The sequence below is a fragment of the Triticum dicoccoides genome, chromosome 3B (assembly GCF_002162155.2).
Source record: "Triticum dicoccoides isolate Atlit2015 ecotype Zavitan chromosome 3B, WEW_v2.0, whole genome shotgun sequence".
Taxonomy (NCBI): Eukaryota; Viridiplantae; Streptophyta; class Magnoliopsida; order Poales; family Poaceae; genus Triticum; species Triticum dicoccoides.
In genome coordinates this window covers 858,888,492-858,916,150 of record NC_041385.1, presented here as the reverse complement: position 1 = coordinate 858,916,150, position 27,659 = coordinate 858,888,492, and the positions used below count along the sequence as shown (strand labels likewise).

At 43.4% G+C, this 27,659-nt stretch overlaps 2 protein-coding genes, 1 long non-coding RNA gene and 2 pseudogenes across 3 annotated transcripts; 2 read left to right on the top strand and 3 right to left on the bottom strand.

The window, feature by feature from the left end:
• LOC119280342 overlaps positions 1-589 on the top strand; it is a 2,448-nt pseudogene extending 1,859 nt beyond the window's left edge.
• Positions 590-2,282: 1,693 nt separating this feature from the next.
• LOC119282734 lies at positions 2,283-2,740 on the top strand (annotated as a pseudogene).
• Positions 2,741-9,253: 6,513 nt separating this feature from the next.
• On the bottom strand, positions 9,254-10,599 carry LOC119282733 (B3 domain-containing protein Os06g0194400-like). Its single transcript, XM_037562857.1, has 5 exons — positions 10,357-10,599; positions 10,108-10,148; positions 9,831-10,002; positions 9,469-9,675; positions 9,254-9,345 (listed from the first exon to the last, which is right to left on the bottom strand). Exons 1-5 carry the CDS (start codon positions 10,597-10,599, stop codon positions 9,310-9,312), a joined length of 699 nt encoding a protein of 232 aa, XP_037418754.1. The 3' UTR covers positions 9,254-9,309.
• An 8,728-nt stretch (positions 10,600-19,327) lies between these two features.
• On the bottom strand, positions 19,328-20,953 carry LOC119279010. The gene is made up of 4 exons (XR_005138029.1): positions 20,395-20,953; positions 20,234-20,289; positions 19,930-19,995; positions 19,328-19,852 (listed from the first exon to the last, which is right to left on the bottom strand). It is a non-coding gene; the product is annotated as an uncharacterized LOC119279010 (long non-coding RNA).
• Positions 20,954-24,476: 3,523 nt separating this feature from the next.
• LOC119279009 (pectin acetylesterase 5-like) lies at positions 24,477-27,453 on the bottom strand. Its single transcript, XM_037560418.1, has 11 exons — positions 27,131-27,453; positions 26,603-26,735; positions 26,405-26,484; positions 26,240-26,329; positions 25,986-26,110; positions 25,827-25,887; positions 25,511-25,564; positions 25,338-25,415; positions 25,146-25,251; positions 24,912-25,057; positions 24,477-24,790 (listed from the first exon to the last, which is right to left on the bottom strand). Exons 1-11 carry the CDS (start codon positions 27,422-27,424, stop codon positions 24,680-24,682), a joined length of 1,278 nt encoding a protein of 425 aa, XP_037416315.1. The 5' UTR covers positions 27,425-27,453; the 3' UTR covers positions 24,477-24,679.
• Positions 27,454-27,659: the final 206 nt, after the last annotated feature.

Below are 27,659 nucleotides of genomic sequence, written 5' to 3'. Positions count from 1 at the left end.
CCCAACTCTTTCACTCCAGGGGCTTCTTTTGGTCCACAAAAAATCGTCAAAAATTGGCACGTCAGTTGGACTCCGTTTGCTATTCCTTTTCTGTAAAACTCAAAAATAAGGAAAAAACAGAAACTGGCACTGGGCTCTAGGTTAATAGGTTAGTCTCAAAAATCATATAAAATAGCATATAAACGCATATAAAACATTCTAGATGGATAATATAATAGCATGGAACAATAAAAAACTATAGATACGTTGGAGACGTATCGCGCACCCGTCTACCTTGCCACCACCCTCGGTTACCTTTCTGCTGAGGTAACCAACCAACGACCAACCTCCTACATTCATGTTCTTTTCATGCTCAACATAGTGGTAACTGATCTCGTCTCGGTGTTCTCTTTAAATCATAGATGCTGGACTTGGCGGGCAATGCGCCCAAGGACAACAAGAAGACCAACATCATGCCGTGCCACCTGCTACTCGCCACTTGCAACGACGAGGAGCTCTCCAAGCTGCTTGACAGCATCACCATCGCCACAATGGCATGTTGCCCGACATCCACTCTGTGTTGTTCTACAAGAGGGCCAACATGCACTAGCATATCAACTTCAAACAGAATCCAACAATAATATATCTCTGCCAATTGTTTACCTTACGAGTTTTTGCTTAGCTTGGATTATCATACCAAGAAAAGAAGTAATGTCGTTTCCCATTTTTTTTCTAAACATAAACTTTGTTTACCATTTTTCCCATAATGCGCATCCGCCGGCAAATCCGGTTGTCCCTTATCTATTGTCACAACTACAGATTAATTCTTCACATCTTGTGTTGTGTAATGACAGTCTTCTACTGGATCATAATGCAGAAATATCTCCTTCTCATATAACATCTAGTACAATTAATACTTATAGTGCAACCAATATCAAATTTTCGCTAACGGTGCAGTTATACAGCACCATAGCCCACTACAAAATGAATGTAATAACGTATCTGCTAGATGCCATAAGCATATTCAGTCCAGTTATTTCCCCCGCTATCAATTAATGCCATATACCAACAGATGGTTCCCTCTTTCTTTTTAGAAACTCACATCCAAGACAAGGCAGAGCACAGGCCCAGTGAAAACTGGGCAAAAAGCAAGGCAAAGCTATTCTAACCTAGCTAAAATCTTTTAGGGGGCAACTGCAAATGGTTCCCTTCTAAAAATAATGTATGCCTAATGGAGCCTAATAATGTGTCCCTCGGATAAAGGTCTCGTGCCTATGATGGATCATGTTTGCTTCCTACTCAGCCACACAACTGTTGTTGCAGTTTGTTCAGAATGAAGACAAATTTCATGTACAATTTTTAATGGTGCTATACATTTTTTAACATCACGTATACTTTTTTATGAAGATGTCACAAACACATTTTTGAAATCCGTGAACATTTTTTATAAATGTAACTTACATTTTTTAGAATTATACGAAATGTTTAAGTGCATGTAGATTTTTTTAAACGTTTGATGTTTTATTAATTTCACAAAAAAATTATACACATGATTAGCATTTTTATATAGAATTTTAAAAAATTGTATGCATGAATATATGAAGAAATTAGAATAGCAAAAAAAGGATATAAACAATATGAATAATAAACGGAAGAAAAAGCAAAAAAACATGATGTCAAATATGGCGCGGTTACTGGGCAGGCCCAACATGTGCTCCCTGTAGGTGAGCCTCGGTAGGACTCACAACTGGCGGCACATAGGCGCGCCGGTCGATGGAAAGCTGCGAACTGCTTTTAGAACCTTCCACGCGGTTGTGTTTTTTCTATAATTTTTCATCATTTTTTTCCATTATTACTTCAAGTTTTATTTCATATTTCATTTTCACATTTCATTTGTTTCTATTTTTGATTTTTATTTAATCCCTCTTCGTTATTTTCTCATATTTTATAGTGAGATTTTTAAAGAAAAGCATAGTTGTACATGAATCTTGCAGACCCAATGGCAAAGACCGTTGGTGACATGGATTGCACTGGTTGAGCCGATCCTAGCCGCTTGCACCTTCTAGATCCGACGGCGGAGAGCACTGGTCACACAGATCACACCCTCTCCCGCGGATCGTGCCCCTCCGAGTCGTTCCCTGCCGCCCGCCCTCCCAGATCCTACGGTGGTGACCGCACGTCATGCGAATCGCTCCCCTTACTACGGAGCACCTCCCCATATATAAGCGGTGCCCTCGTTTCACTTCCACCAGCGTCGGCACCCACATTTCGAGAGATTCAAGTTCGCCGAAGAAGGAGGGCAGATGGTCAAGAGGAAGAGCGGCGAGCGAAAGAAGGTGGTGACCCGGTCCATGAAGGCTGGACTCTAGTTTCCCGTCGGCCGCATCAGGCGCTATGTCAAGAAGGACTGCTACGCGGACCGCGTCGGCTCCGGCGCCCCCACCCACCTCGCCGCCGTCCTCGAATACCTTGTTGCCGAGGTAACCAACCAACGGCCGATCTCGTACATTCATGTTCTTTTCATGCTCAACAAAGTGGTAACTGATCTCGTCTCGGTGTTCTCCTTAAACTAGAGATGCTGGAGTTGGTGGGCAATGCGGCCAAGGACAACAAGACCCACATCATGCCGCCCCACCTGCTTCTCACCACTCGCAGCGACAAGGAGCTTTCCAACCTGCTTGACGGCATCACCATCGCCCACACTGTCGTGTTGCCCAACATCCACTCTGTGTTGTTCTCCAAGAAGGCCAACATGCACTAGCATAACAACTTCAAACAGAATCCAAGAATAACACATCTCTGCCATTTGTTTACCTTACGAGTTTTTGCTTGGCTTGGATCCTCATACTGAAATGAAGTAATGTATCTGTGCCTTTTCTTTTTGATGATGGAAAATTACAACGACGGTCGTTTGGTCGACCTTGGCCCTCACACGGATTGTGCCCATTCAAACTGACTCATGTCACTTGCCACTCCCCAATCCAACATTGGTCGTGCCATGTGAAGTGGATCATCAATCATGCCCCCTCCTGTGAAGCCCCCTACCCCCCTATAAAAGCTGAGTTGCACAAGTTAGATTTATATTCACAAGTGTATGTCATATGGCTTAGCAGAGATGAAAATGGAAGAGAATGTCCGTTGTGTGAAAAGTGTTTGTGTGGAGCTAAAATAGTGTCCATTCCACTATTTGAGAGCAAAGCCAAAAGTTAAAACTTGCAGACATGTTAATGCAACATTTTTCAGAACCATGACGCCCAATTTTCAAAATTTGTTTGCCAAAGAAATGAAACGAGACACAAGACAAAATATACTTGCACAATGATTAGCCGACCGGGCCCTCCTACAGATCATGCCCCTCCCCCTGAAACATCCCACTTGGACCTTCCTCCGACGATGGTGAATTCATTTCTATAGGAACAGAAATAAAAGAAACTAAGCAAGAGCTGATCGTAGCCACTTGCACCTTCCATATCCAATGAGGGAGACCGTAGGTCACATTGCTTGCACCCCTAAGTTGATCCCAACTACTTAGACCTTCCAAACAGTGGAGATTGTTCTCACACGCATCATGCCCCTCCCACGGATTGTTCCCGTCCAAGCCGATCCCCAACACCCACATTCCCTCATCCAATGGTGGAGACCCCATGTCTCGCGGATAGCGCCCCCTACCATGGCACCTAGCAACAAAAGTGACACCCTCCTCGCCAGTTTTATTTAAGGATAAGCATTTGAAAGTTAAGTTCACTAAAAACAACTTTTTATTCCAAATATCCATCTAAAGATTTGATAAGAATCAATGTGTAAAAAAAGCACACGTGGTAGATTCTAATAAAATTATTGTTACCTCCCCAAGGCATTGGATGAAGATTGAAGCATTCTTCTCCCTCTTACCTTCAATATAACCACACCACATATCTACTAGTACTTGTGGACCATATTATTTAAAAACCATAAAACACGATGTAAATCTAAATACTCCCTCCATTTACTTATACAAGGCCACTATGAAAAATACATTTTGCATCTATACAAGGCCACCAACAGTAATCGTAATCGAGACAAAAGTTAATGGGAAACTCTATCCCTCCCACGTTTGATCTTTTCTATTTGTCTGACCAGTCATGTACCATCGACTATGTTTCAATCACACGGTCAAAAATATTTTTCTCTTTCTCCAATCCATGCGCCCAGTAATTAAGGATGGGAGCTGTGATAACCCACAAGTATAGGGAATCGCAATAATTTTTCGAGGATAGAGTATTCAACCCAAATTTATAGATTCAACACAAGGGAGCCAAAGAATATTTGCAAGTATTAGCAATTGAGTTGTCAATTCAACCACACCTGGAGATTAAGTATCTGCAACAAAGTGATCAGTAACATAGTAGTATGATAGTTTTGATAGAAGTGATACCAGTAGCAATGGTAAGGGTACCAGCAGTAAGAATTTTGTAGCAGTTGTAACAGTAGCAATAGCAATAGTAACTCAGCAAGAGCAATATATGGAAAACTCATAGGCATTGGATCGGTGAATTCATTGGATGATATTCATCATATAACAGTCATAACCTAGGGTGACACAGAACTAGCTCCAGTTCATAATATAATGTAGGCATGTATTCCGTAAATAGTCATACGTGCTTATGGAAAAGAACTTGCATGACATCTTTTGTCCTACCCTCCCGTGGCAGCAGGGTCCATAAGGAAACTAAGGGATATTAAGGCCTCCTTTTAATAGAGAACCGGAACAAAGCATTAACACATAGTGAATACATGAACTCCTCAAACTACGATCATCACCGGAAAGTATCCCAATTACTGTCACACTGGGGTTTACGGATCATAACACGTAATAGGTGCATATGACTTGCAAGATTGGATCTAGAACATAGATATAATGGTCAAAACTTAAACGGTTCAGATCTGAAATCATGGCACTCGGGCCCTAGTGAGAAGCATTAAGCATAGCAAAGTCATAGCAACATCAATCTCAGAACATAGTGGATACTAGGGATCAAACCCTAACAAAATTAACTCGATTACATCCAACCCCTCACCGACCAGCAAGCCTACGAAGGAATTACTCACTCCCGGTGGGGAGGATCATGGAATTGGTGATGAAGGAGGGTTGGTGATGACAAAGACCGAAGATTCCCCTCTACGGAGCCCCAAACGGGCTTCAGATCTGGCCTCCCGATGGAAAACAAGAGGCGGAGGCGGCTCCGTATCGTGAAACGCGATGAAACTTCCTCTCCTATTTTTCTCCAAAAACAGGAATTTATAGTGTTGGAATTAGGGTTCGGGGGGCCACAAGGGCCCCACAACCCGCCAGGGTGCGCTTGGAGGGGGTGGCGCGCCCTGGTGTATCGTGGCCAGCCAGGGCAATCTCTCCGGTGGTTCTTGGTTCCAGTATTTTTTATTTATTCTAAAATAAATCTCCAAAAAGTTTCGTACAAATCCGAGAAGTTTTATTTCTGCACAAAAACAACACCATGGTAGTTCTGCTGAAATGATCGTCAGTTCGGGTTAGTTTCATTCAAATCATGCAAATTAGAGTACAAAACAAGAGCAAAAGCGTTAGGAAAAGTAGATACGACAAAGGCGTATCAAGCTGCCCACCAAAATGTTAATCACGCAGTCACGGTTATGCTGAACAAATCCTAATTGATTGCTTGCGCCATCGTTCTCACCATGCCTGGCAACCTCTCTGGCTCCATGCTTGCCCCCATCTCCACCTTCCCCTGCATCTTGCAATCGATTCCTGTCAGTTGTGATGGTTCACATCACTAGGCGCCACCGTGGGTGTTGGTTGTGGCATTTCGCATCACCGGGGTTACCCTTCTTGGCAGTGGCGGCAACATCAGGCGTGACCGCGCGAACGACTCGACCAACCAGTGCCGTAGCTCCTGAATTTTCCATAGGTTTGGATCTCTTCTCAACTTCGACATGTATTGTTAGATTGTATATTATTCAAACCGATCAATGATATATCATGTTTTTGCCCATTTTAGTTCAGACAAATTTGTTTGGTTGAGTTAGTTTTAAGATCAGAAATATGTAATCCTTCATTTTTTTACTTATCTACCATTTCAACTAATTTTATGGGTTTATTCAAATAAAATCATGGGATGCTTTCATCCTTATCTAGAGATGCTTCCATATACAAAAAAAGTTGAGTAAAAAAAACCCGAGTCAACACGTCGACTTATCTAATGATATGCTTACCATCCTAATTTGATATGTTTCTTCCCTTTTTCATAAACATGCATATGCCTTCCATGCTTCCAGTAATAATAGTAATTGCTTCAACATTAACGTGCTTCCAACACAACCTCAACATTGTGTTTTACATGAATAATGGAGGAAGCATGGTTTTGTATTGTTCTTTTTCCATTGGGGTATTTATATTATTTGAAGCATTCTAGAGATCTCCTACTAATTTTGTATATGTTCAATGAATTTGCTACATATGTTGCATGATTCTGTGCTTGGATTACAAGAAGCACATAGAAGACAGTAAGGCAGCCTAACTCCCGCTGGTCGCACTAACGTGATCTCCCTACTTTCTCTCTTAATTTCTTGAAAACATATCCATGGCAGTGAATTTCTACTTCCATCATTGCCACTATCCGCTTATTTTATTGTATATATACATTCTGCTTCATCCAATATTTGTTTCTACTTCATTCAATATTAGTGTGTGCTTCAACCACGACCAATGTAGCTTCTTTGACTAAAGTTATTGAACCATTATTATTGTATGCTTCATCATTTCTCATCGAGGTTTCCATGCATTACAGTTGATTCTAAATTTGAGTTTCATATATGTTCCATGCTAGTAGACTTTTGTTTCGACCATTGCCTGTGTATGCTTCTTTTATTATAGACATTTTGGTTCAAATAGTTGTGTTGTATGCTTCAACCATGGCTAGTGTCGCTTCTTTTACTGGCATTGTTTTTAGCAAAATTTATTAAGACCCTAATGTTTTTAATGATATTGTTGTACATACATTTTGCTTCTTGCAACAAAGAAATTGTTTCAACAACTACTAGTGCATGCTTCATTGTTTGCCACTGATGTTTTTGCTGTACAAACATTTTCTGTCCAGTTTAGAATGCTTCTTCATTTCTAGCACAATGGCCACAATGTTGAGTGTGATGCAGATGCTAGGCACCATTGCATGTTGGCGGTTGCCTTGTTGATGACAAAGAAGTCCGATGCGCGTGGACCTCACCCATGATTGGCTAGTTCAACACGTGGTGATGCTGGCTATGGAGAAGTTAAATTATTAATGTTTTGTGAAACAAAAGTAGGTGTATATTGTTCTTAAGGAATAAATTTGTGCCGGTGTATATTCTTGTTTTACTTCCGCACAATTTATTTGCGAAATGCAAATGTTTCCACCAAATGCGAATATTGTTTCTGCTAAATCAAAATATTTTTTCAACGGATGAAATGCTACCATAGCACAGAAATAATGCTTTCGCCGGTACAAAAATATTCCTATCAATGCGATCAAAAATATGTTCCCCTTGCACCATAAAAGGATGCTTCAATAAATAATAATGCTCATAAATGATGCTTTTATCGGTAAACAATAATCCTTCCATGCCACCTAAGCATGTTGGGCTGCACAAAATTGTATCTCCAATAACAATATTTTCCTATATTTGTTTGTTGGAAGCAAATCACAACTTGCCAGAATTTGTTTTGATAATAAACGATATTTGGCATGATTTATGGGAAACTATTTTTCACTAACATCCTAGAACTGTCATTCTAATGCAAACGTTCAATCTAGGAAGCATTCGATTAGGAAGCAAATTAGTGGACATTTTAACCGGAGGAAATTACAGGAGAAATAACAACCCAAACCAACAAACATGGGCTATATTAGTTCCCTCAAAAAAAACATGGGCCATATTAGCATAAGCAATTAATTAACGACCCAACAAACAAACCATGCATCGGCCATATTAGCAGTTTGGACAACTATCGTGCTTCTAATCCTACGTGGGCGACTAGTCTCATGGGAAGCAAGGTATCAGTAGTCTGATTGCTAGTGCTGCCCAAAGTTAATAATATTTCCTCGTACTAGCAATCAATTTAATATTTGCATGCATGCAGTCATAAGGACACTCCAATCAGTTTCTTATTTCTTTTTTTTGCATGCGTGCGGTGTATTAACGATCCCAGTAAACAAAATGTAAATTTGGTTTACAAAGCAAGGCATTAAATTTTCAACTTGGTACCTGTAATATGAGTTTGTGGCCTTGGTTTACAAAGAAAAATAGAGGAAGTATGTCTGTATGATCATAGAAGCAAAAGGAATACCCAACTTATGTGTTCATGGATAGTAGGTTAAATGGGAAATCACGTAAAGTCGGATGGAAACAAGGATTGGGAAACATGAATTATTTACAAATGTCATCGGTTCCCATATAAAAGTCCAAACATAACTACCATGAGAATCCATGAACTTCTCAACTTGCAAACTCGTCGTCCAATTCCTTCAAGTAGACCTAATTGACAAAAACAAATAAAACTTGGTAAAAGGGAACAAGGTTAAGGTTAGACAATGCTAATAAATTATGTATGGTAGGAGAAAATAGTGAAGTGCGGAAGTAGATGACATCTAAGTGCTGGTGGTCATCAACAAATCGCAAACCAACACACTAAACATGTATAGAAAGCTACAAACTAGTAACCTAAAGCATCCCCCTCAGATATGACACGTTCATGGGCAGATATGAAGACTCAAAATGTAGAAAAAACTTGGTTGAGGAAATGTGGTCTTATCATTCTTTGAATCTGCAAACACAACAAGGTGTGTGTGGTAGACATTCCAATAACTTTCCTATGAAAATAAATATTGATGCACAAAACTACAGGTCAACTTGTAAAAGTGGAGTACACATTCCAGAGGCCCATATACCGGGCAAGCCAACAAAAGTAGAGTATTTCATAAGGCATCTAAGACATACTATACATACCCAAAAGAACTATATCAAATTAATTTTATAAACGCCCTAGCATCCCTGTAATTAACTAGTTTTGCAGAAATGAAAATTTTAGCCAACAGTTATTCTTTTCATGTTTACAACTAACGGCAATGCAGGACACAAAGTTACGGTGGGCAAAATCATACGGAAACAGAAGTTTCACGATTATACCAGCCATGTGGCTACTACACAACAAAAGGGCTTATAAATAAACTTTCAAAATACTCAATTCAAATTTTCAACAAATGCTGACAATAATATGAACAAATTACCTGCTCCCATGTGAATCTTCGAATCTCAGTATATCACACCCTCATCATTCGGCATTCATTTGTAGTAGGAACTTTGTCTGATAATGTAGACCTACATCATTTACATAACAACGGCTATATCAAAGGGCCGGGGTAATATGATTGAGCTTCAATCAAATATTTATAATATTCCAAATTAACAACGGAACGCATAATAACAAATAAGAAATCTCACATAGAAGGTATTCCACACGACCCACTCGAAGACCAAGCAGTCACCATCAACCAGGTTGTGGTCCAAGGCGAACCTTCTCCATCCGGCGCTGAGGCCCGTCTTAAGCGCGAGGTAGCGCGTTTTGTACTCGACGCCCTCCTCATCCTCCAGAGTGATGGTATCATCACTCCCCGGGAGATACAGGCCGCAGAAGTGCGACGGGAGGCCCTGGTCGTAATACAATTCAATGTCAGAGTTTCAGTAATACAATCATTAGAGTCAGAGAGACTTGTTTCAAAAAAAAAGAGTCAGAGAGACCGAGAAAGTTTCAGTAAGGGAAGCTAGTGAAGTGAATAATGCAAGAGGGAGTGGGGCTTAATTACGAGCCAGAAGCCTCCGGTGACATGAGACTGTTTCATGGGCTTGACAAAGCTGGGGTTGCCGCCGGGCACCAGCTTACGCAGCAGCTCCTGGGCCTCGGAGTTGGCATGGAGTCTGGCCTCGTCTGTGGCGTCCACTCGATTAATTATGTCACTCCTCGTGCTGCTCCCCCTCCTTAAAAACAATCAATCGATAAAGATAAGCTAGCTAGAGTGTGGTAAGTACGTATGCATCAAATCAAATCAAATCAAATGTTTCGGTGCATGGAGAGGAATGTACCTCCTAATCTTCTTCTTCTCTACCAAGGTTGGGTAGTCATCCTACATCCACGCATGACACCAAGTTAATTAATAGTAGAAGATGCATTGTTGGATTAGTAAGTGAATGAATGAAGGCAAACAAAAGTGGAAACCACGGGAGTACTCCCTCCGTTCGGAATTACTTGTCTCAGAAATGGATGTATCTAGAACAAAAATACGTCTAGATACACCCATTTGTGCGACAAGTAATTCCGAACGGAGGGAGTACCTCGTAGCGGTACTTGGGCTGCTTGGGGAGGCTGGCCACACGGCTGGACTGCCGGACCGGGGCGTCCCGCGGCACCTGCTTCGGCTTCACAGACTTGGCCTCCAATCTGACCGGCGAGGGCTTGCGGCCGGCGGCCTCCCTGACGGCTGCGGAGAGCTGGTGCAGACCCAGCTCCTCCAGCTTGCGATCGTTCTCCTCCATCTGCCTCCGGCGCTGCTCCTCGTACGCGAGCGCTCCGGCCATTTCTTCTCTCGCTCTCTCTCGTTGCTGTTGGGGAGACGAACGCAACGCAACAGAATGAATGAATTGGAGGAGATGAGCTGCGGCGGCCTATAAATTGGGCGAGATTCAAAAGTTCAAACGTTCGAAATCACTTGCGCTTTCTCAGGGATTCCGTTGATGTGATCAGCACGCTTTATTTACGGCCAAGAAAGTTCGTCAGGGACCGATATTCGTTGCAAAATTCCAGAAACAAATCCCGCATATACAAAATCTAACGTACTCTTGCCATTTACACCCGCAAAAAAAAAAAAAAAACCGTACTCTTGCCATTTTATATTTTATTAGAAGAACATACAAGACGTAGTTCCACCCTAAACTTTTAGAAAACGAAACAAGTCTGTCTGATACGTGATAGAGATTTCTTATAGCTTCGCTTTCCACGTGACAACCATGCAGTTGGCGCATAGGCCGGATGACCAACCTGTAATTGACCGCAGGACCCTCCTAAATATTTTTTTTAGAACAGGACCCTCCTAAACTTAGGGACCACATATCTTAACCAAACCAAGTATTACAAATGACCTTGAAAAATAAAGTAAAATACATTGATGTATTCTACCTTCGGAACGAGCCAATGATGCGACTTTGGAAGCCGGCATGTCTAACATTACTAGGAATAGGAACCTACCCTGTTGCGGCTCCGCCGTGTTCCCTACCCTAGCCGCCGTCAGGAGCCAGGCGACTAGGGAGGCGAACTTCTTCCACCGATCTCCACCGGTGAGTGCGTTGGCCCCTCTCCCTCTGGCTGCTGCTCCGGCAGCAGGAGGGAGGGGGACCCCGTTCCTTCACTCTGTAGTTAGGGTTTTGATTTGTAGGTCGTGGTGCGCCGTTGTGGTGGTGGAAGCGGCGCCCAAACGAATAAATCTGCCTCAACTTTACTTCCACGCTGGCTGTGTCCTTCATGGCAACGTCTCGGAGTTGCTGGCATCGTATGTTTGTCGATCCTTCATATCGGCAGCGTAGAGTTCATGGATGGTGTCGGCGAGGGGGCGGCGACGACTCCATCAGGTGTGTCTCTCCTTCTGCTCTATCTCCGTTGCTGTGGCGTTGTCTCCGAGATCATGGTGGAGCAGGGAGGTTTTGTCATCTAAGAGTATACGCAGACGCTTGTCCACGCAAGTGACAATGGGAAGATGGTGCATCTTGTGCCGGGTTTGTGGTTGAACCAAAGAGCCACATATCCAAGAGCTGCAGGTTCCATTAAATCGTGCAGCCCTCACGCCGGCACCAGAGGGCGATCCGAAGTGACAGTGATAAGGTTGGAGGCTCCAACTGACAAGGGGATGCTGCCGCAGCAGCCCCTGTAAACGCTAGCTTCACCATCGAGAATGGATTTTCGGAATTGTGCATGCAAGCCGCAAACAGATAACGCGTGAAGCGGCGTACTTGAATCAGGTGTTATAACAACTAGTTGACCCGTTGCGCCAATGGCATAGAGACCTGCTGAAGACATATTGTCGATGAAAGTAGTTTCATGCTGCAAGAACCTTCAACTAAAGCCATGTTCGCGATGAAAATAGTTTCCTTTACTAAGGATAAGCCATGTATATACAGTCGGTTTAGTTGTGGTCTGCTAAATCCATGTGTGCCTTGAGAAAAAACATGGTTTAATTTGCAGTGCCTCACGTGTTTCAAGTATGAATAAGAACTACGAACTCTTTTTGTGCGATTCAAACACATTTCCAGAGTTTTTATTTCTTAGTACATGTTGTCTAAAGTAACATTTGCCCAGAGAGAGAGAAGCATACCCCTCTCTCATTATGATTATTATTAAAAGGTATTAAATTCAGAATAAACAATTTGATTTACTTGAAGCACTTGAAGAAAGAGAACTTAGACATACTTTTACGCAATGCTCATTTAACCCGTGAAGGACTACGCAATGCTCATTTAACCTGTGAAGGACAAAAATATTCCACCGTCTCTGAATGATGAACTGAACTAAATAAGAAATATATGCAGTAAATTCATTCAAAGTAAAAAAGGGATCTTACATCAAATAAGGCATTACAACAAACATGATGTTATCTTAGTAAAAGAAATTACATCATTAGAAGAGAAAAGGGAAGAAAACCAAACATGAGATTGAGATTAATACATCTAGGAGGAGGTCGTAGACATCACTATGATCATTTTGCGGCCTGGGGAGCAAGGATCCATGATTTTTATATGCCTTGTCCGGCTGCTGGAGTAGATGATATGGAAACGTCGTCTCTACCATCTCGATGGCTTAGACCCAGGGAGCCGGATGTTCATCTCGGCCCTCCCCAGCTTCTATCAATGGATTTTTATAGTCAGGGTTAAACACTAAGAGGCCCTATGCATGTTCAAATATGCGAGTAGCATATACAATACAAATCAAGAAAAAGAAAAGAGAAGACCACAAACATTACAAAAACGCAATTTTGACAAATTATCTCTATTGTAAAATTGAGGGAGTAACTCATTATTCGAGAGAACTGGCCATTGACAATTCAGTTACAATTATCAAACAAAACTGTAAATTGCTAACTTAATTACATCATTCTTCACATAAGTTTCTCACAGAGGAAATTTCTTGACTGGAAGGTCACATTTCAAGCCATTGCACTATAACCCTGTTGTCATTTAAATTGCAAATTAATCATCAATAATGCACAATAATTTATGACCCACAAACGATTTGGAGCCTAAGGAGGAGAAAATATCAATGCAAATAAATACACATGTAGTAAGATGCATTGCAATAGTCGTATTACTTGAATTTGTAAGCTGACCCGCAAAATCAGATCAATCATGCATAGTACACAAAAGAGACAAAACTTTAATCATAATTGGTGCTTAACCTTCTTGCTCCTGCTAATGATTTTTGCCATGAAGGCATCAAAGTAAGGGACGGAAGAACGGGACGACGCCTGCCGGAAGTTGCCGACGGGTGTTGACGGCCTGGCCAAGCCATCTCCCTCCATGATAGGTGGCAGTCGACGGAGAGGTGTAAATATGATGAGATGTGAAAATAAGCTCGAGCAAACTGACAAAGGCAGAATATAACATGGAAGTGTTGTTGTGAGTGCGAGCGCCTGTGGTCTCGTTATCCTTGCCGTACCAACGCCCCGAGATGGCCAACCTAACACGTATTTTGTCATGTATAGTTATTGTATTGATATTTTATCCAGTAGCGATGCCCCACATCTGACAACAACCAAAAGTTACGGCGTCAGTCAGGTCGCATGCGGCTCGGGAGGAAGGAAACAATACGATCCATCATCTTCAAGATTCTGTACTGACGGCATCTTGTCAGATCATTTATTCCGCGCGCACCGTTGCAGCTACCAATCTTCTCTGGTACACCTCGACACCTTCCCCCTTCCTCTATATTGCCTAAATCTCAGGCCACCGAGATCATCACCGGCCCCCAATACAGGCAACTTTCAAAACAGTGTGTAACAGTGCATGCGATTGTGTAATCGCCGATTCAGTCTCGGAGAAGACGGACGGAGCCATTTTAGTCCTGCTTTGCACCAAGATAGCAAGATGGATGGATGTTGAATAGTGTGATCAGGCAGGGGATAACTGCTTCAGGCCCGACTTGATGCAGCTTATCTATACTTTAGTACAGAAGAATCTGACTACACCTCAAAACTACAGCTCCATCACCTATGAGATTCTGTACTTGGGCGTATTCTGACTAATATGCATCCTGGATGCAACGGAGTTCAGGTCCAAACTACAGCTCAAAACAGTGCTACTTGATTCAGTACAATTCCATCTGCATAATGCTCACACGTTCAATGTACTTTCTGCAGAAGTATCCAATCATACACACAATCAATTTGACATTTCAGTATAGGAGAACACAAAATATCAGCTTCAGGGCATATGCATAACATAATTGGGATTAGCAGTTAAACTGCATGATGGATCTCACACGCCACATGATTTATCGGTACACATCAAATTCAGTATAGAGACAAAAAATTTAAGAATAAGCTACAGTCTTTTTTGCACCAGCCTACTGTCCCCATTTGCCCACATGAGTGCGTTTATCCTCCCCTCCTTATCGGCCTGCACATGATATGTGAAGTGAGGATCCTTTGAACCAAGCTCCGCAAACACCTCCATCGTTTAACTAACATCATCAGCCGCTTGCTCGCGGATTATTTTGCCACACAAGCTCCTTGAAGCTCTTTTTGTGAAAGGCACATTCTCCGTCGACCCAAAGAAACTGCCTAATGTTGTGCACTTTAGCAAGGTTCAAATTGTCCTGCCTCAAATTCTTCATCAAATACCTGTTGTACACGTTGATGTGCTTGTGCGATCGTCAGTGTATCGTCTGCGCATACGTGCCAGGCAATGAATGGTTCAGACTGCAGCAGCCTTATCAGAGTAGGGCACTAATGCTGGCAAGACCAGTATTATCCACAATAGATTTCCACTGCAACCACAATTTAACGACAAATGAGACGATGAACATGTTAGTGAAACAACCAGCTCATAAAGAAAGAATTGAAACCAGATTCACATACCGTCCTCTCGACATTCAGACAGCTTTTAGCATATCGAATGCCAAATCCTTTCTCCCATAAATACAGATTGTAAAAATCGTATGCTTCAAAGCTTCGGCACAATGGCGTTGTCTCCAATATCTGAAGCAAATCCACGTATTGCCCTCTCCATGACAGTAGTTCGATTAGGACATTTGGCTCCTACCAGGGGAGGCAGCACCAATCCTCACTCTGCTTGCACAAAACAGAATTTATATCTTCAGTGCAGCTGATACTATACACAGTACTATCATATATTGATTATTTAAGCACATCAAACCATATGGCCAAAGCTGCTAACAAGTTCCATCAAAGGATTAATCAACATTGTTAGTACTATCAGTACAAGACCCATAAGCCATACCTATCTGAACCTAATTCAAAAATGACTGAGCATTATGTTGTTTGTACTATCCTGTGTGTACAAAATGAGTCTTCCAATTATTCAGCTGCTGTCCTATGAATTATTCAGGAGCCTCCCCCTTCTGGGTTCGCTGTTGAACGAAATCAAAAAAATTCAGAAATAGCACGACGAATCCATAAGCTTCCAAGCTATTCTAAATATGACAAGAACTCTAATCAGGATTATGATTCAGAGCTTGGGGACTGAACTTCACAATCTTCAACCGACCAACACTAATATTGCTACAATTTTTAAGCTGAAGAGTTACTACTTTTTTCTGATGATTTTACTAATTTCCATTTCAGAAGTAACCAACCACTTTTCACTTAGGTTAAAAAAAAACCACATTTCACTTTTCCTAGCTATTCTAAATATGACGAATTACGTACCGTTGTGTCCATCTGCTCAATTGACCACTACTACAAAAAAGGCTATAGATGGAATGGCCACTAATGACGCACCTGTCATGTGGTGCGCCATTATTATATTCTAATGGCGCACCATGTCTTGGTGCGCCATTAGTAATATATTACTAATGGCGCACCTGGTGTGTGGTGCGATATTAGTAGTTTAAAAAAAACATAAAAAAAATTGTTACTAATGGCGCACCGTTGTATAGTGCACCATTACTAGTTGACATAGTAATGGCGCACCACATCCGCCGTGCGTCATTAGTAGTTTTGAAAAAAAAGTAAAAAATTTTAAAAAATATTTGTTAGTAATGGACTAGTAATGGCGCACTGTCCACTGGTGCGCCATTACTAAGTTTTTTTCAAAAAAAATTCAAAAAAAAATCATTTTTTTATTTTTTTTCAAAACTAGTAATGGTGCACCGTGGGTAACTAGTAATGGCACACCACCCCACGGTGCGCCATTACTAACTTGGCCCAACACCGAATGCACCCCCTGGACCGCCTTTTCAGTTTTAAAAAAAATAAAAGAAAATGATGGAAATGTCAAAAAAATAAAAGAAAATAAGTTTCCCATGTGATATGTGGTCTAGTTGTTGGGAAAATTTACAAATATGAATTTCGACTTTATTTGCAAAATCTCTCTGGAAATTTGTAAAATGGGCATAACTTTTGCATACGAACTCGGATTAAAAAGTTTTTTATATGAAAAATCATCTACTCGAAAAGTTACATCCGGGGCTTTCGAGATCTAGAGGCAAAAAAATTCAAAAAAATTCAAACTTACTAGTGGCGCACCGTGGATGTGGTGCGCCACTAGTAACAGGAATTTTTTTTGGTTTTGAATATATTATTTTTGATTTTTTTTTCAAAAAATGATACGTAATATGACCGGGAAGTTTGAAATATTTTTCAAAATTTCATTAGTCATGAACATGAACAAAGTCCTAGACAACAACAAGGTATAATAGGATTGATATGCTAGATATATCAACAAGTGCCTGTGAAGTGAGTTGTTGCTGGGGTTGAATAGAACTCTGAAGTTAAGCGTGCGTGAAATTTGAAAAAAAAATTGTTACTAATGGCGCACTTCTATGTGGTGCGCCATTATCCTGGGAGGAATTCTAACGGCGCACTGTGGGCAATTCTAACGGCGCACTACGTGGTGCACCATTAGAACACCAGATACTAATGGCGCACCAGTGGTGCACCATTAGAATTTAATTCTAATGGCGTGATGCTAGTGGCGCACCAGTAGTGCGCCATTAGAAGGCAAAACTGGTGCGCCACTAGCATGCCTTTTCCTAGTAGTGGACTGCTCCGAAGTTAGCGGGGAAGCTTCAGTTTCGCATCTGCCGCCCCTTGCGCCGCACAGATCTGCCTCATGGCGCTGCCCGACCACACTCTGAGTCTTGGCTGCTTGATCCATCCCATTGTGGTCGTCGGTGCTAATAGAAAGTTAGATAAAAATTGTGAACAAAAATTAGTAAAAACCCCTCTTCTGGACAAAGTAAAATAAGAACCTCTGCTAATCTAATGTACATCCATGCAACCAAAACTCTAAGAAATACTCATAGCAACACTGATCAACAGTTCTTGAAAGACATTCCAGATTTTTGAACAACTACAGGCCATTAAGTATTAACGATATCCAGAAGTTGTAAGCTCATGGTACTCCTACTATCTCACGACTAACTATATCCGAGCATTTATTCATAGATCATGCATACTTATACTATTTTTATGTACAGAATCATGATATATCTTTGTTAAATCAATTCCAATGCATGCACATGCACAAGTCTGAACTAAACAACCATATATGATGCATGAATTAAACGTAAACCAGCCAAGCCCCATGTAAATAAAATACTGAATTTGTAAATTGATGAGTGAGAGAATTAACTAACCAATAGTTCTGTACTTCAGCAAGATATAGATGACAACATTCTATGAAAAGAAATCACACTGTCCTACAGAGCACAATCAAACCATTCCCGGTTCAGTTTAGTATAGAAGTACTACACTACTAAAGGAGAGCTAGTTCGCACATAGGAACAAAATAAGATCAATCACGCAGGGTCCAACATTCATATAGATAAACAAATATCTATGCAACATCACGACACTTGCAAGGTAACTGTAAAGCATGCACATGGCACATCATATAACTATCCGAAACTTAAACGACTTCTATTTCTGATTTAAAACTGAATCTAGTTGTAAATATGTTACAACATTCAATGAAGATTGCCGATTCTATACCTCAGATGTACCAGAAGCTGTGTCCATTTTACTCTGCTCATGTTTCTATAAAAAAATTATATGGCTCTGAAAAGAAAAATAGCAACGTTGAATGAATATTTTGGAAGTTTATCATACAAATCATGTAAATAAGGACATTTAAAAGATTCTAAGCTTGCAATAATCTTTCAGCCCAAAATCACCATCTGGATGCAAATAAGCATGAACATAGAAAGCGACAGTCAGTTAGGCACATGAAACAGCGAGCTTCACAAGAAGTTTACGGCATGCTCGTAAGCACAAACACCGAGGAAGTGGTAGTCAGTTAGGCACCTGAATAAAATCAAGCTTCACAAGAAGTTTCTATGTGCGAAATGTCTCTGAGCATCACACAATCATGTGTAAAAGCATCTTATGATCCTGCAATCAACAATGTGAGCTTATTCAGCAGATTGCATCAAAACCTTTCTCAGTGATTAATAGGCTGGACAGAGCAATTGCCAAAGGTAGCACTTATGCATAAAGGGAAATAAATGGAGGAAAATGACATGAATTTCTTTAGCCTGAGCGAACACTACAAACAAATTCCAATAACACATAGCAGTAAATGGTCCACATGGGAGCTTCATTAGGCAAGCAACCTAGCTAACAAATATTTGTTGCGTCCCTACTATGTGGTCGTACATGAAGAATCAAGAACACACGTGCAAAAAACTAGTTCTAACCAAGGTTTTGGTTACCAGTCGAAATTTTGAGATTTCCCATGGTTACCGCGTATTTCCGCGCCCCTCGGTAAATCCACGTACCAAGCAAAAAATACCAGTTTTTTGAATTTTTTGAATTTAAACACTCGATTTGTAGTAAAGTACGTAGGATCTAATTAATGCCATGAGAGTTGGTTCTGGCGTGTTGGTAGCAACCTACTTCCTGTTTTGAGAGGTCTCTGGTTCAAATGTTCGTTTATTAACTTATTTGAATTCAAAATTCAACTATAAATTCGTTCGAAATATTCTCGGTATTTATCGGTATTTCTAGGTAACCGTGGTAACCGCGTTTACCAGTCCCCCTCGGTAAAAATGCCTCATTCGGTAACCAAAACCTTGGTTCTAACTGAATTTAACTTTCTAACAGAATTTAACTTTCAGTTGGCATTTATCTCTCATGGTAGTTTCCATTTTTTTTATAGAGAAGCAAGATAGAGGAGAGCCAAGTAGAGAGGAGGCCGTGGTGACCAAGGAAACCTAAAATTCTTGACTGAACAAAAAGACATAAGTTGGGGAGAAATTTAGGTCGGTAGACTGCTGAGCTCCTGCATATGCATGATTTTACAAATGTGATACTAATAAACTATATGTTTCCTAATTTCATAGTTTAGAACCCACCAAAACAGAATAAAAGAAATGCACATATAGTAGGCTGTAAATTCGGTTATAACAAACCAAAAATAACACGCACTAAAGTAACAAACAAAATATTGGACCACCTGGGGTTTCTATCACAGAATTATACCAAGGTTGAACAAAGATTTCAGTTCAAGGTGAGTCCCATGAGAACCTTTTCATACTCTGTTGGCTTTCTTCTAAATCCATGACCAACAAAGATGGCCTTGGTTACCATTATCTTCCATTGCTTGGCTGCAGAACGAAAAAATTATCAGCTAAACTATCCGGCTCGGTGCAGAAGAAATACTATATATATTCAGTGCGAGCACCTTCATCCCATATCTTCATTTTCCGACCTTCCATGTCTCTGCCGCGAGCTCAAGCTATACATGAAACTGGAAAACATAATATTATCCTTCCACTCAGAAGTTATGCTTCTTCAGCATTGAAACAGGAACCCACTAAGACTGTGTTCGGTTGACAGGGAATTGAAAGGGGTTTGATAGGGATTGAAGTGGATTGAATCCCCTGTAAGTCAAATCCCGTCCAAATCCCATTCCCCTCCAATCCCCTTCAGGCAGGGTGTAACCGAACAAGGCCTAAAGATTTCGCATGTCATGTAAAAGGACTGACCTGTAGGTCGGCTCCCTTGCATATTTCACTAGTAGGAATCAATCCCCAACGCAAACCTAAAAAATAGGAAGAGATGAATTAGAGGGGTTCATCCAGCACAGAAATAGGGCGGGGGAGAGATAGTGGATAGATCAAGGGAAGAAGGAGGGGAGGGGAAGTACCTGCGCGTAGTGGTGGTGGGGGGCGACTCGCCCTCCCCTCCCCGTCATCCTCCCGGTCCGTGGACCAGTGGTCGCCCCGCCGCGGCCTCCACCTCCAGCTTCCCGGCCTCCGGATCCATCCCTCGTCGCCTCTGACGGAGACCACATCAACGAGGGCTCACGCCCTCCTCCCTTGCCTGCCCCTCGAGCTCACCCTCTCCTTCTCCGCCACCTGGGTCAGTGAGCCCGGAGGGGAAGGCTCAGTGAGAGCACGGGGATGGCTCGGTCGGGGTGGTGGTGGCAGCGAGAGAAAGGACGCCGGCGACGCAGCGAGCATCCCGTGCTTCACTTGTGCCGAGGACGATGGTGACGGCGCCGGACGTCTTGTGCAGTCGTCTCCTTGAGATGGAGATGGATGAGGTGGAGCTCGAGCTGGTCGCGTTGTGGAGGGAGAGGCGGCGTAGCAGCCGGAGCAGAGGAGGGATGAGGAGAACCGAGGGACGAGCGAGCGGGGAACGAAGCGCAAGGAGACCTAGGGTTGTGTGGCGGCTGGTGCGGGGGTGAGACGAGAGGACGGGGGATTGGGTGCGGAGCGCGCGGTGCGGATTGGGCAAAACGCCCTGCACGCGAAAACAGGCAACTCAGCCAACCAGCGCACCGCGCGAGCCCACCCGTCATTGGACAATGAAAACGACTGCAAGGTGAAAAATAGTTTTAACCGGTGTGAAGATCCGATGGCTCAAATGCGACAGAATGCAGATCCGATGGCCAACGAAGCTTCAAATCGGGGTGAGCCTTCTGGAGATGAGTTGGCTAGCTTCTGTTTTGTTTTAAATGCATAGGCGAACTTATAATTGTAGATACAACTCTTAACACACTTTAAACATGGCCTCACACAAAAAAACGGGCACAACAAATTAGCTTGCATGCTTACGCCATGTGAACCTCATAAATAAATATAAACTCTTAGAATTATTGATGCATTTTTTGCTATGGATCCAACCGTAAACTTAGCATCGGATCGTTTAGTTATTTGCTACAACTTACTTCATGTCAAGTATATGTTCCTTGGACCATGAGATCATGTCACTCCCGGATACCGAAGGAATATTTTGTGTGCCATCAAACGTCACTTCATAACTGGGCAATCATAAAGGTTCTCTACATGTATCCCCAAAGGTGTCTGTTGGGTTACATGGATCGAGACTGAGATTTGTCACTCCGTGTGACGGGGAGATATCTCTGGGCCCTCTCAGTAATATAACATCACAAGAAGCTTCATGTGACTAATGAGTTTAGTCACAAGATCTTGTATTGCGGAATGAGTAAAGAGACTTGTCAGTAACAAGATTTGACTAGGTATGGAGATATCGACGATCGAATCTCGGGCAAGTAACATATCACCGGACAAAGGGAATTTCATACGGGATTAACTGAATTCTCGACTCGTGGTTCAACTGATAAAGATCTTCGTTAAATATGTAGGAATCAATATGGGCATCCATGTCCCGCTATTGGTTATTGACCAAAGAGGAGTCTCGGTCATGTCTGCATGTTCTGAACCCGTAGGAGGGTCACACGGTTAGCATTTGATAACGCTAGGGTAGTAATGAGATATTAATAGCGGAAAGTCCGAAGGTTATTCAAAGTCCCGGATGGGATCCAAGATATCACGAGGAGCTCCAAAATGGTTCGGAGGTAAAGATTTATATATGGGTAGTCCTGTTTTGGCTACCGGAAAAGTTCGGGGCATGTCGGCAAGTGTACCGAAGGATTCCGGGAGTCCATTGCCGGGGGAGGGGGGGAGTGGGTCCGCTAGCCCCGGGACCCATGTGGGCTGGGGGGGGGGCGCCCTGCCCTAGTTGGGCCAGGCGCACCAACCCCCCAACAAGCCCATGAGCCAAAGGGGTACAAACCCTAGGTGTGGGAGCCCCCCCCCTTGGCTTGGGGGAAAGCCTCCCCCTAGGGCCGCCCCATCCCTTGGAGGAGGGACTAGGGCGGCGCCCCCTCCCCCTCACCCCTATATATAGTGGGGAGGGGCACGGGCGGTTGCACTCCTTCACCCTGGCTCTCCGTCTATCCCAACTGCTCCCACCTTTCTTTGATACACGCTTAGCGAAGCTCTGCCGGAATTCCGCTGCTGCTACTACCACCATATCGCCATGCTGGTCCCGATCTCATCTACCTCCTCTCCCTCTCTTGATGGATCAAGAAGGAGAGGATGCCATCGAGCTGAACGTGTGCTAATCTCGGAGGTGCAACCTGTTCAACACTAGACCGTGATTGGATTGTGAAGAGTACGACTAGCGTTACGTACGCTAACACTTTCGGTCTACAAGGGTATGTAGATACACTTCCCTCTAGTTTCTATGCATCTCCTACATTAGATCTTGGGTGTTTGTAGGAAATTTTTTGTTTTTCATGCTTCGTTCCCCATCACCAACATCATTGACAACAACCCCCATCAAAGAATATCCACCGTTTACGGCTAGGACCATTGGGGTCTCTAATCCCAATTGCTCCCCTAGCTTTTGTCTCTCAGTGTCAGTGTCGGCCCAGCAGAGTGCTTTCGCCGTTGGTGTTCTTTCTGATCTCAATGCATTTCACTAAAGCTTTTGCCTATAGCGTTATGCCTCGCCACCTCTGACCCAAGGTAGGGCCTAGGCCGATGCGAAGCTTGTGAGATCAATCCTTGCATTCAACAGTGGAAAACCTCGTGAACGAGATCAAGAGGAACAAAAGGACACAATAGCCACACCGCCATGCTGGACTACCTGCAACGGTGTTGGCACAACCACCACCACTGCAACAAAGGCACAAACAAGCCACAACACTGCTCGCGCACCACTGCATTGACCCGCGAATAGCAAAACGCAGATGCGCCATGGCTGAGGTCCACGCTGCGCATATCCAAAGAGTGAGGAACATGTCTTGCACGACCGGAGGCATGACCACATGCACCATAAGGAGGCACACAACCCAAGTTGCCCGCTGTTCCAATTGACACCACGCCGGTAGGAACACAACACAACACCAACATCAGATCCGACCGTCACGTTCACATGACAATAGGTGATCGCCATCATTGAGAGAAGCCAGGGGCCACCACCCCTCATCTCGAGCTTCATCGAGCTCCACACGCTAGATCTAGCCGTGTCTATGGCGACACTACTCACAGAGCAGCCGGCCCCAGGGCCCAAATCGAGCATGGATGAACCCAACCAAGCACGCGAGCAAACACCATGCAGTCGCCCTGCCAACCATGCGACAGAGAAAGGCCAGCGCAACCATAGACCCGTCAAACCACGGTGATGGCCTGCGACAACCGGATCCGGGCACAAGGCCCCAATCTAGTACGACACAACACACCACCAAGACTCCACCACGAGGAGAAGGGAATGATGAGGTCGCCACCCCAATGCACCCAAGCCGATGAGGTCTCAGACACCGCCTCAACCGAGGAAGACGAAGACCGGCGCGAACATCCCCAGCCACGGTTAGGAGATGGGGACCACCACCGCCGCCGGGGTACATAGGCAGGGGACATCGGCGAAAGGACGGGGCCAGAGGAGGGTGGTATGGTGGTGCTAGGTAATGTGCCCCTGGTGATGGTGTCTTGGACTATGGGTACTCACCGCGTCATCTCCTGGCCAGTGGGTCGGGCCGAGGATCCCCATGGTGGTTCACTAATGGGTCGCACCCATAAGAGGATTCCCGTAGGCTTGGCGCGCGCTCCAAGATCAGAAGTCATGTACACCATGATCTACTAAAAACGTAGCCGACATATCTGTAACCCTAGACCTCTAGACACCTATATAAACCAAGGGGTAGGGCACGTAGAGGCCATAGATGATCTTGTGGTAGAAACACTTGTACTCTGTACTCCATCCACAATCAATAAAATCCAATGCAGAACGTAGGGTATTATCACTTTGAGGTAGCCTGAATCTGAGTAAAAACCTTGTGTCTCTTGTTACCATCGTACTTACACTAGCAGCTCGGAACCCCCTACCCGAGATTCGCCAAAATCAACTCCGACACCCGGTGTCGGGAGCGACACAAGGGAAAGGGGAGTGTGTTACCCCTGTGTGATGAAACAAATTTAGGGATGAGGAAGATCTATTCCAAATATTTATAACCTCAGTTTTTCGCACAAATATGAACTTTTTACTTGACGCATTGTCATTAGTATACTTATTTTCATTCTAAATTGACACTAGCTCTCACTATGATGGACATCACAAGAGAATGCTATCTGCATTTTCCCTCATTGACATAATTAATCTCGACACGGTCTAATAATAACTTATGGAGGCAACTGTCCACTGCATGTTGGGTTGCATGGATACTCGCAGTCTATCTCTTTCACTCCATGGCTCCTTCCATGGTACCAATCTCCTGCGGCCTCTGCAATGGTCTGCTCGACAAAATTGTGATAATCCAAGTAACAACATGGTGAATCAGATGCCGCAGATTCCTCGCAGAAGAAATAGATGACATAGATAATGTGTTTTACGTTAGAATTTGTAATTCCCTACCTTATTTCCAAGCCTCGGGGAGATTTCTGAGTTCCAAGAGATGCCATATAGGGATTGGCAGTGAGTGAAGCATGAATCGACGAACAATCCCCAGTCCTCCTTATCTTCGACAACATTCAATGCACCCAGCATTGCGTTCCTAAAGCCTATTGACACGGAAGCTGAATATTCAGTGTTTCATTGCACGGAAAAGGAATTGGTATTGAGTGAGAGAGGAAAAATAAACGGAATGACCATCAAGGACTTTGATTTGTGTGGAATTGCAGTTCCGGATATTATCCTTGCAACTCGACCACGACTTATCAGGAGCCGATGAAACTGGTACAAGGACATTTCGTATCTGTGGCAAAGAGTCATTGATAAAACAGTAAGAACTTTAAAAGAGAAGTTGGAAGAAGAGCAAGAAGAAAAAACATTCCAAATTACCTGCCATGAATCATACGCAGAGTTGAGAATAAACATGGGAGTCCTGATGCTCTTAATAAGCTCCGCGGGGAAGAAACACTAGGAGCAACATTATTTCAGTTAACGAACTGACTGACATAATCTATTACAGGAGCAAGTATGGCAAGAAAATCAAACTGCAGAATGGAAACTACCTCGGTTGGCTCCTTGTTGGCAAGGCAGTCCTTGGGCAACACTTCTCTAACATTCTGAAATAAATTTATCAAACAAAGGATAAAAAATACCTCAATAGCGTTTAGTACAAAGTGGCACTAATCACATGGACGGAAAAATATTGCAGTGTTTGTTGATTGTGGCACAAGACTACGCACTTGAAAAATCAGAGTTCTATAAAGCCTTTTCTGGTATTCAAATTTTACAGAAGTGCAAAAAGGACTACAAGATGACCACAAGGCTTGATTATGAAATAAGGCATGTCTTTTAAAGTTTGAAGCATGTCCAACAGCTAACCTGCAGGTGAACAACGCCATCATAGACAGACCAAAAGGACCTTTTCCCAGAAATATCCATTCTGTTGAAGAAAAAGGTACTTTAGTTCAAGTGCACTGAAATCATCACGGTTGGGACAATCTTTAGCTGGTGGATCACATTTGTTTTCAAGAGTCTTACACGTCAAGAAAAAACCCAGCATCAGCAAGGCATTTAACTGAAACATCGCGAGAAAACCGTGCACTGAAATCATCGCAATGCAGTATCGTGGCTAGGCCACCAGCAGAACAGCCTGTAAGGAGGGCCTGAAATGGGTAGAAAAATGAGGAATGCTGTTCACAACTAAATAATCAATGGTTGTTGCTGAAATTAACAGAGTAATTTACTGTCGGTTCATGTTGAAAACTATACGAACTTTGTAAGTTAAGTATGACCTGTGTAGCATTGGCAAGTCCTTTTTCCATGAGTTCGTCGATAACCGCTTGGTAGATGCGCAATCCTCTAAAGTGAAGTGTGCTTCCATCCTACATCATCATGAAACAGAACATTACTTGAAGCAACCAAGATAGCGACATCAGACCAGAACTTAGAAATTTCACCTGTGCTCGACCTTCCGCGTCCCCCGAAAACGACGCCCCATCACAATACCGCACAAACACTTTGTTCCAGTTGTAGAAATCTGATTACACGCTGATCAAAGTTAGTGGGGAAGACATATCAAACAGGTAAAAGAAGTACGATTATGCAAACAAACAGGAAAATAATGATGGAACAAATAGATAGGCACAAGGGATTACCAGGATTTTGCAGCTGATCACTGCCGAGGATCCCAGCACCGGCGAACCGCATCGGTTTCATGAAGTTGGACGAACCGAGCGCGTACATTCTGCGGTTGGAACAGTCCTTGGTTGTGCTGCACCAGCCGCCACCCTGGGTTGTTTGTAATTGAAAATAGACAGGTCAGTCAACTAATTGCCCTACCTTGAGTCTACCTGCTTAACATCCCCATCATGTAGAAGGCATCTTTTGATACACAAATTAACATTGAAAAGGCATCTCCTTGTTGGTGGCAACAGAAATTAGGGCCCGGGTCTCTATCTCGAACTATACTTTGGTTATGAAAATTGTACTTTTTTGGTTATCAAAAGTGTATTTTGTGAAAGATCATCCACTAAGAAAAATAAAATAGCAACGGGTCAAGGATGGATGAATCGTGATCATAAGAAGCAACGGGTCAAGGATGGATGAATCGTGATCATAAGAAGCAACGGCTGATTCATGGATCAACGGGTGGGAAGATAGACAGGGCGTATGGTAGGACGAACCTCTAGATGGATGAGCCAGCGGTTGGATCCGTCGCCGGAGCCTCTCTGCAGGTGGTACCCAGGCGGGGTCCCGTCCAAGCACAGTGCTCCCTTCTCCTGCGCGCCGGCGAGCAGGGTCAGCGGGACGGTCTCCGGCGGCGGCACGCGGAAAAGCGGCGGACGGAGACGGCCGGAGGCGGACAGCAGCAGCAGTATCAGGAGCGCCGCGGGGAGCCCCCACGCGAGCCAGCCCGGCGGACGCCGGCGCTGCTCTGGGGGCTGGAGGAGGAGCGGCTCGGTTGTCCCCAGCGCCATGGGCGTCGCGTCGCCGGTAAGAGAGAGAGAGAGAAATGGTTTGGTTCCGGTGTCTGTTGCTTCCTCTAAAATAGTACTCCAGTATTGTTGTAGGCAGCGAGGTGAGGTCTCGTGCACTCCACTCACCACCCGTCCTCTCGTAAGTTGGCGCGAAGCAAAATAATTGCTGAGATACCCGCCAAATCTTGGAGCTGAAAAGAGCTTTGCTACTAGCCTACTACCATTTGGTGCAAGC

What these genes read in the sequence shown, in the direction of transcription:
- LOC119282733 (XM_037562857.1), bottom strand. Translation starts at nt 10,599, where the DNA reads ATGGCCGGAGCGCTCGCGTACGAGGAGCAGCGCCGGAGGCAGATGGAG. An exon ending in AGCCCAAGTACCGCTACGAG is followed by an intron (nt 10,149 to 10,356) that starts GTACTCCCTCCG and finishes GCGTGGATGTAG; the next exon opens with GATGACTACCCAACCTTGGT. An exon ending in GAGAAGAAGAAGATTAGGAG is followed by an intron (nt 10,003 to 10,107) that starts GTACATTCCTCT and finishes ATTGTTTTTAAG; the next exon opens with GAGGGGGAGCAGCACGAGGA.
- LOC119279009 (XM_037560418.1), bottom strand. Translation starts at nt 27,424, where the DNA reads ATGGCGCTGGGGACAACCGAGCCGCTCCTCCTCCAGCCCCCAGAGCAG. An exon ending in GCTGGCTCATCCATCTAGAG is followed by an intron (nt 26,736 to 27,130) that starts GTTCGTCCTACC and finishes CAAACAACCCAG; the next exon opens with GGTGGCGGCTGGTGCAGCAC. An exon ending in ATGGCGTTGTTCACCTGCAG is followed by an intron (nt 25,565 to 25,826) that starts GTTAGCTGTTGG and finishes AATTTATTTCAG; the next exon opens with AATGTTAGAGAAGTGTTGCC.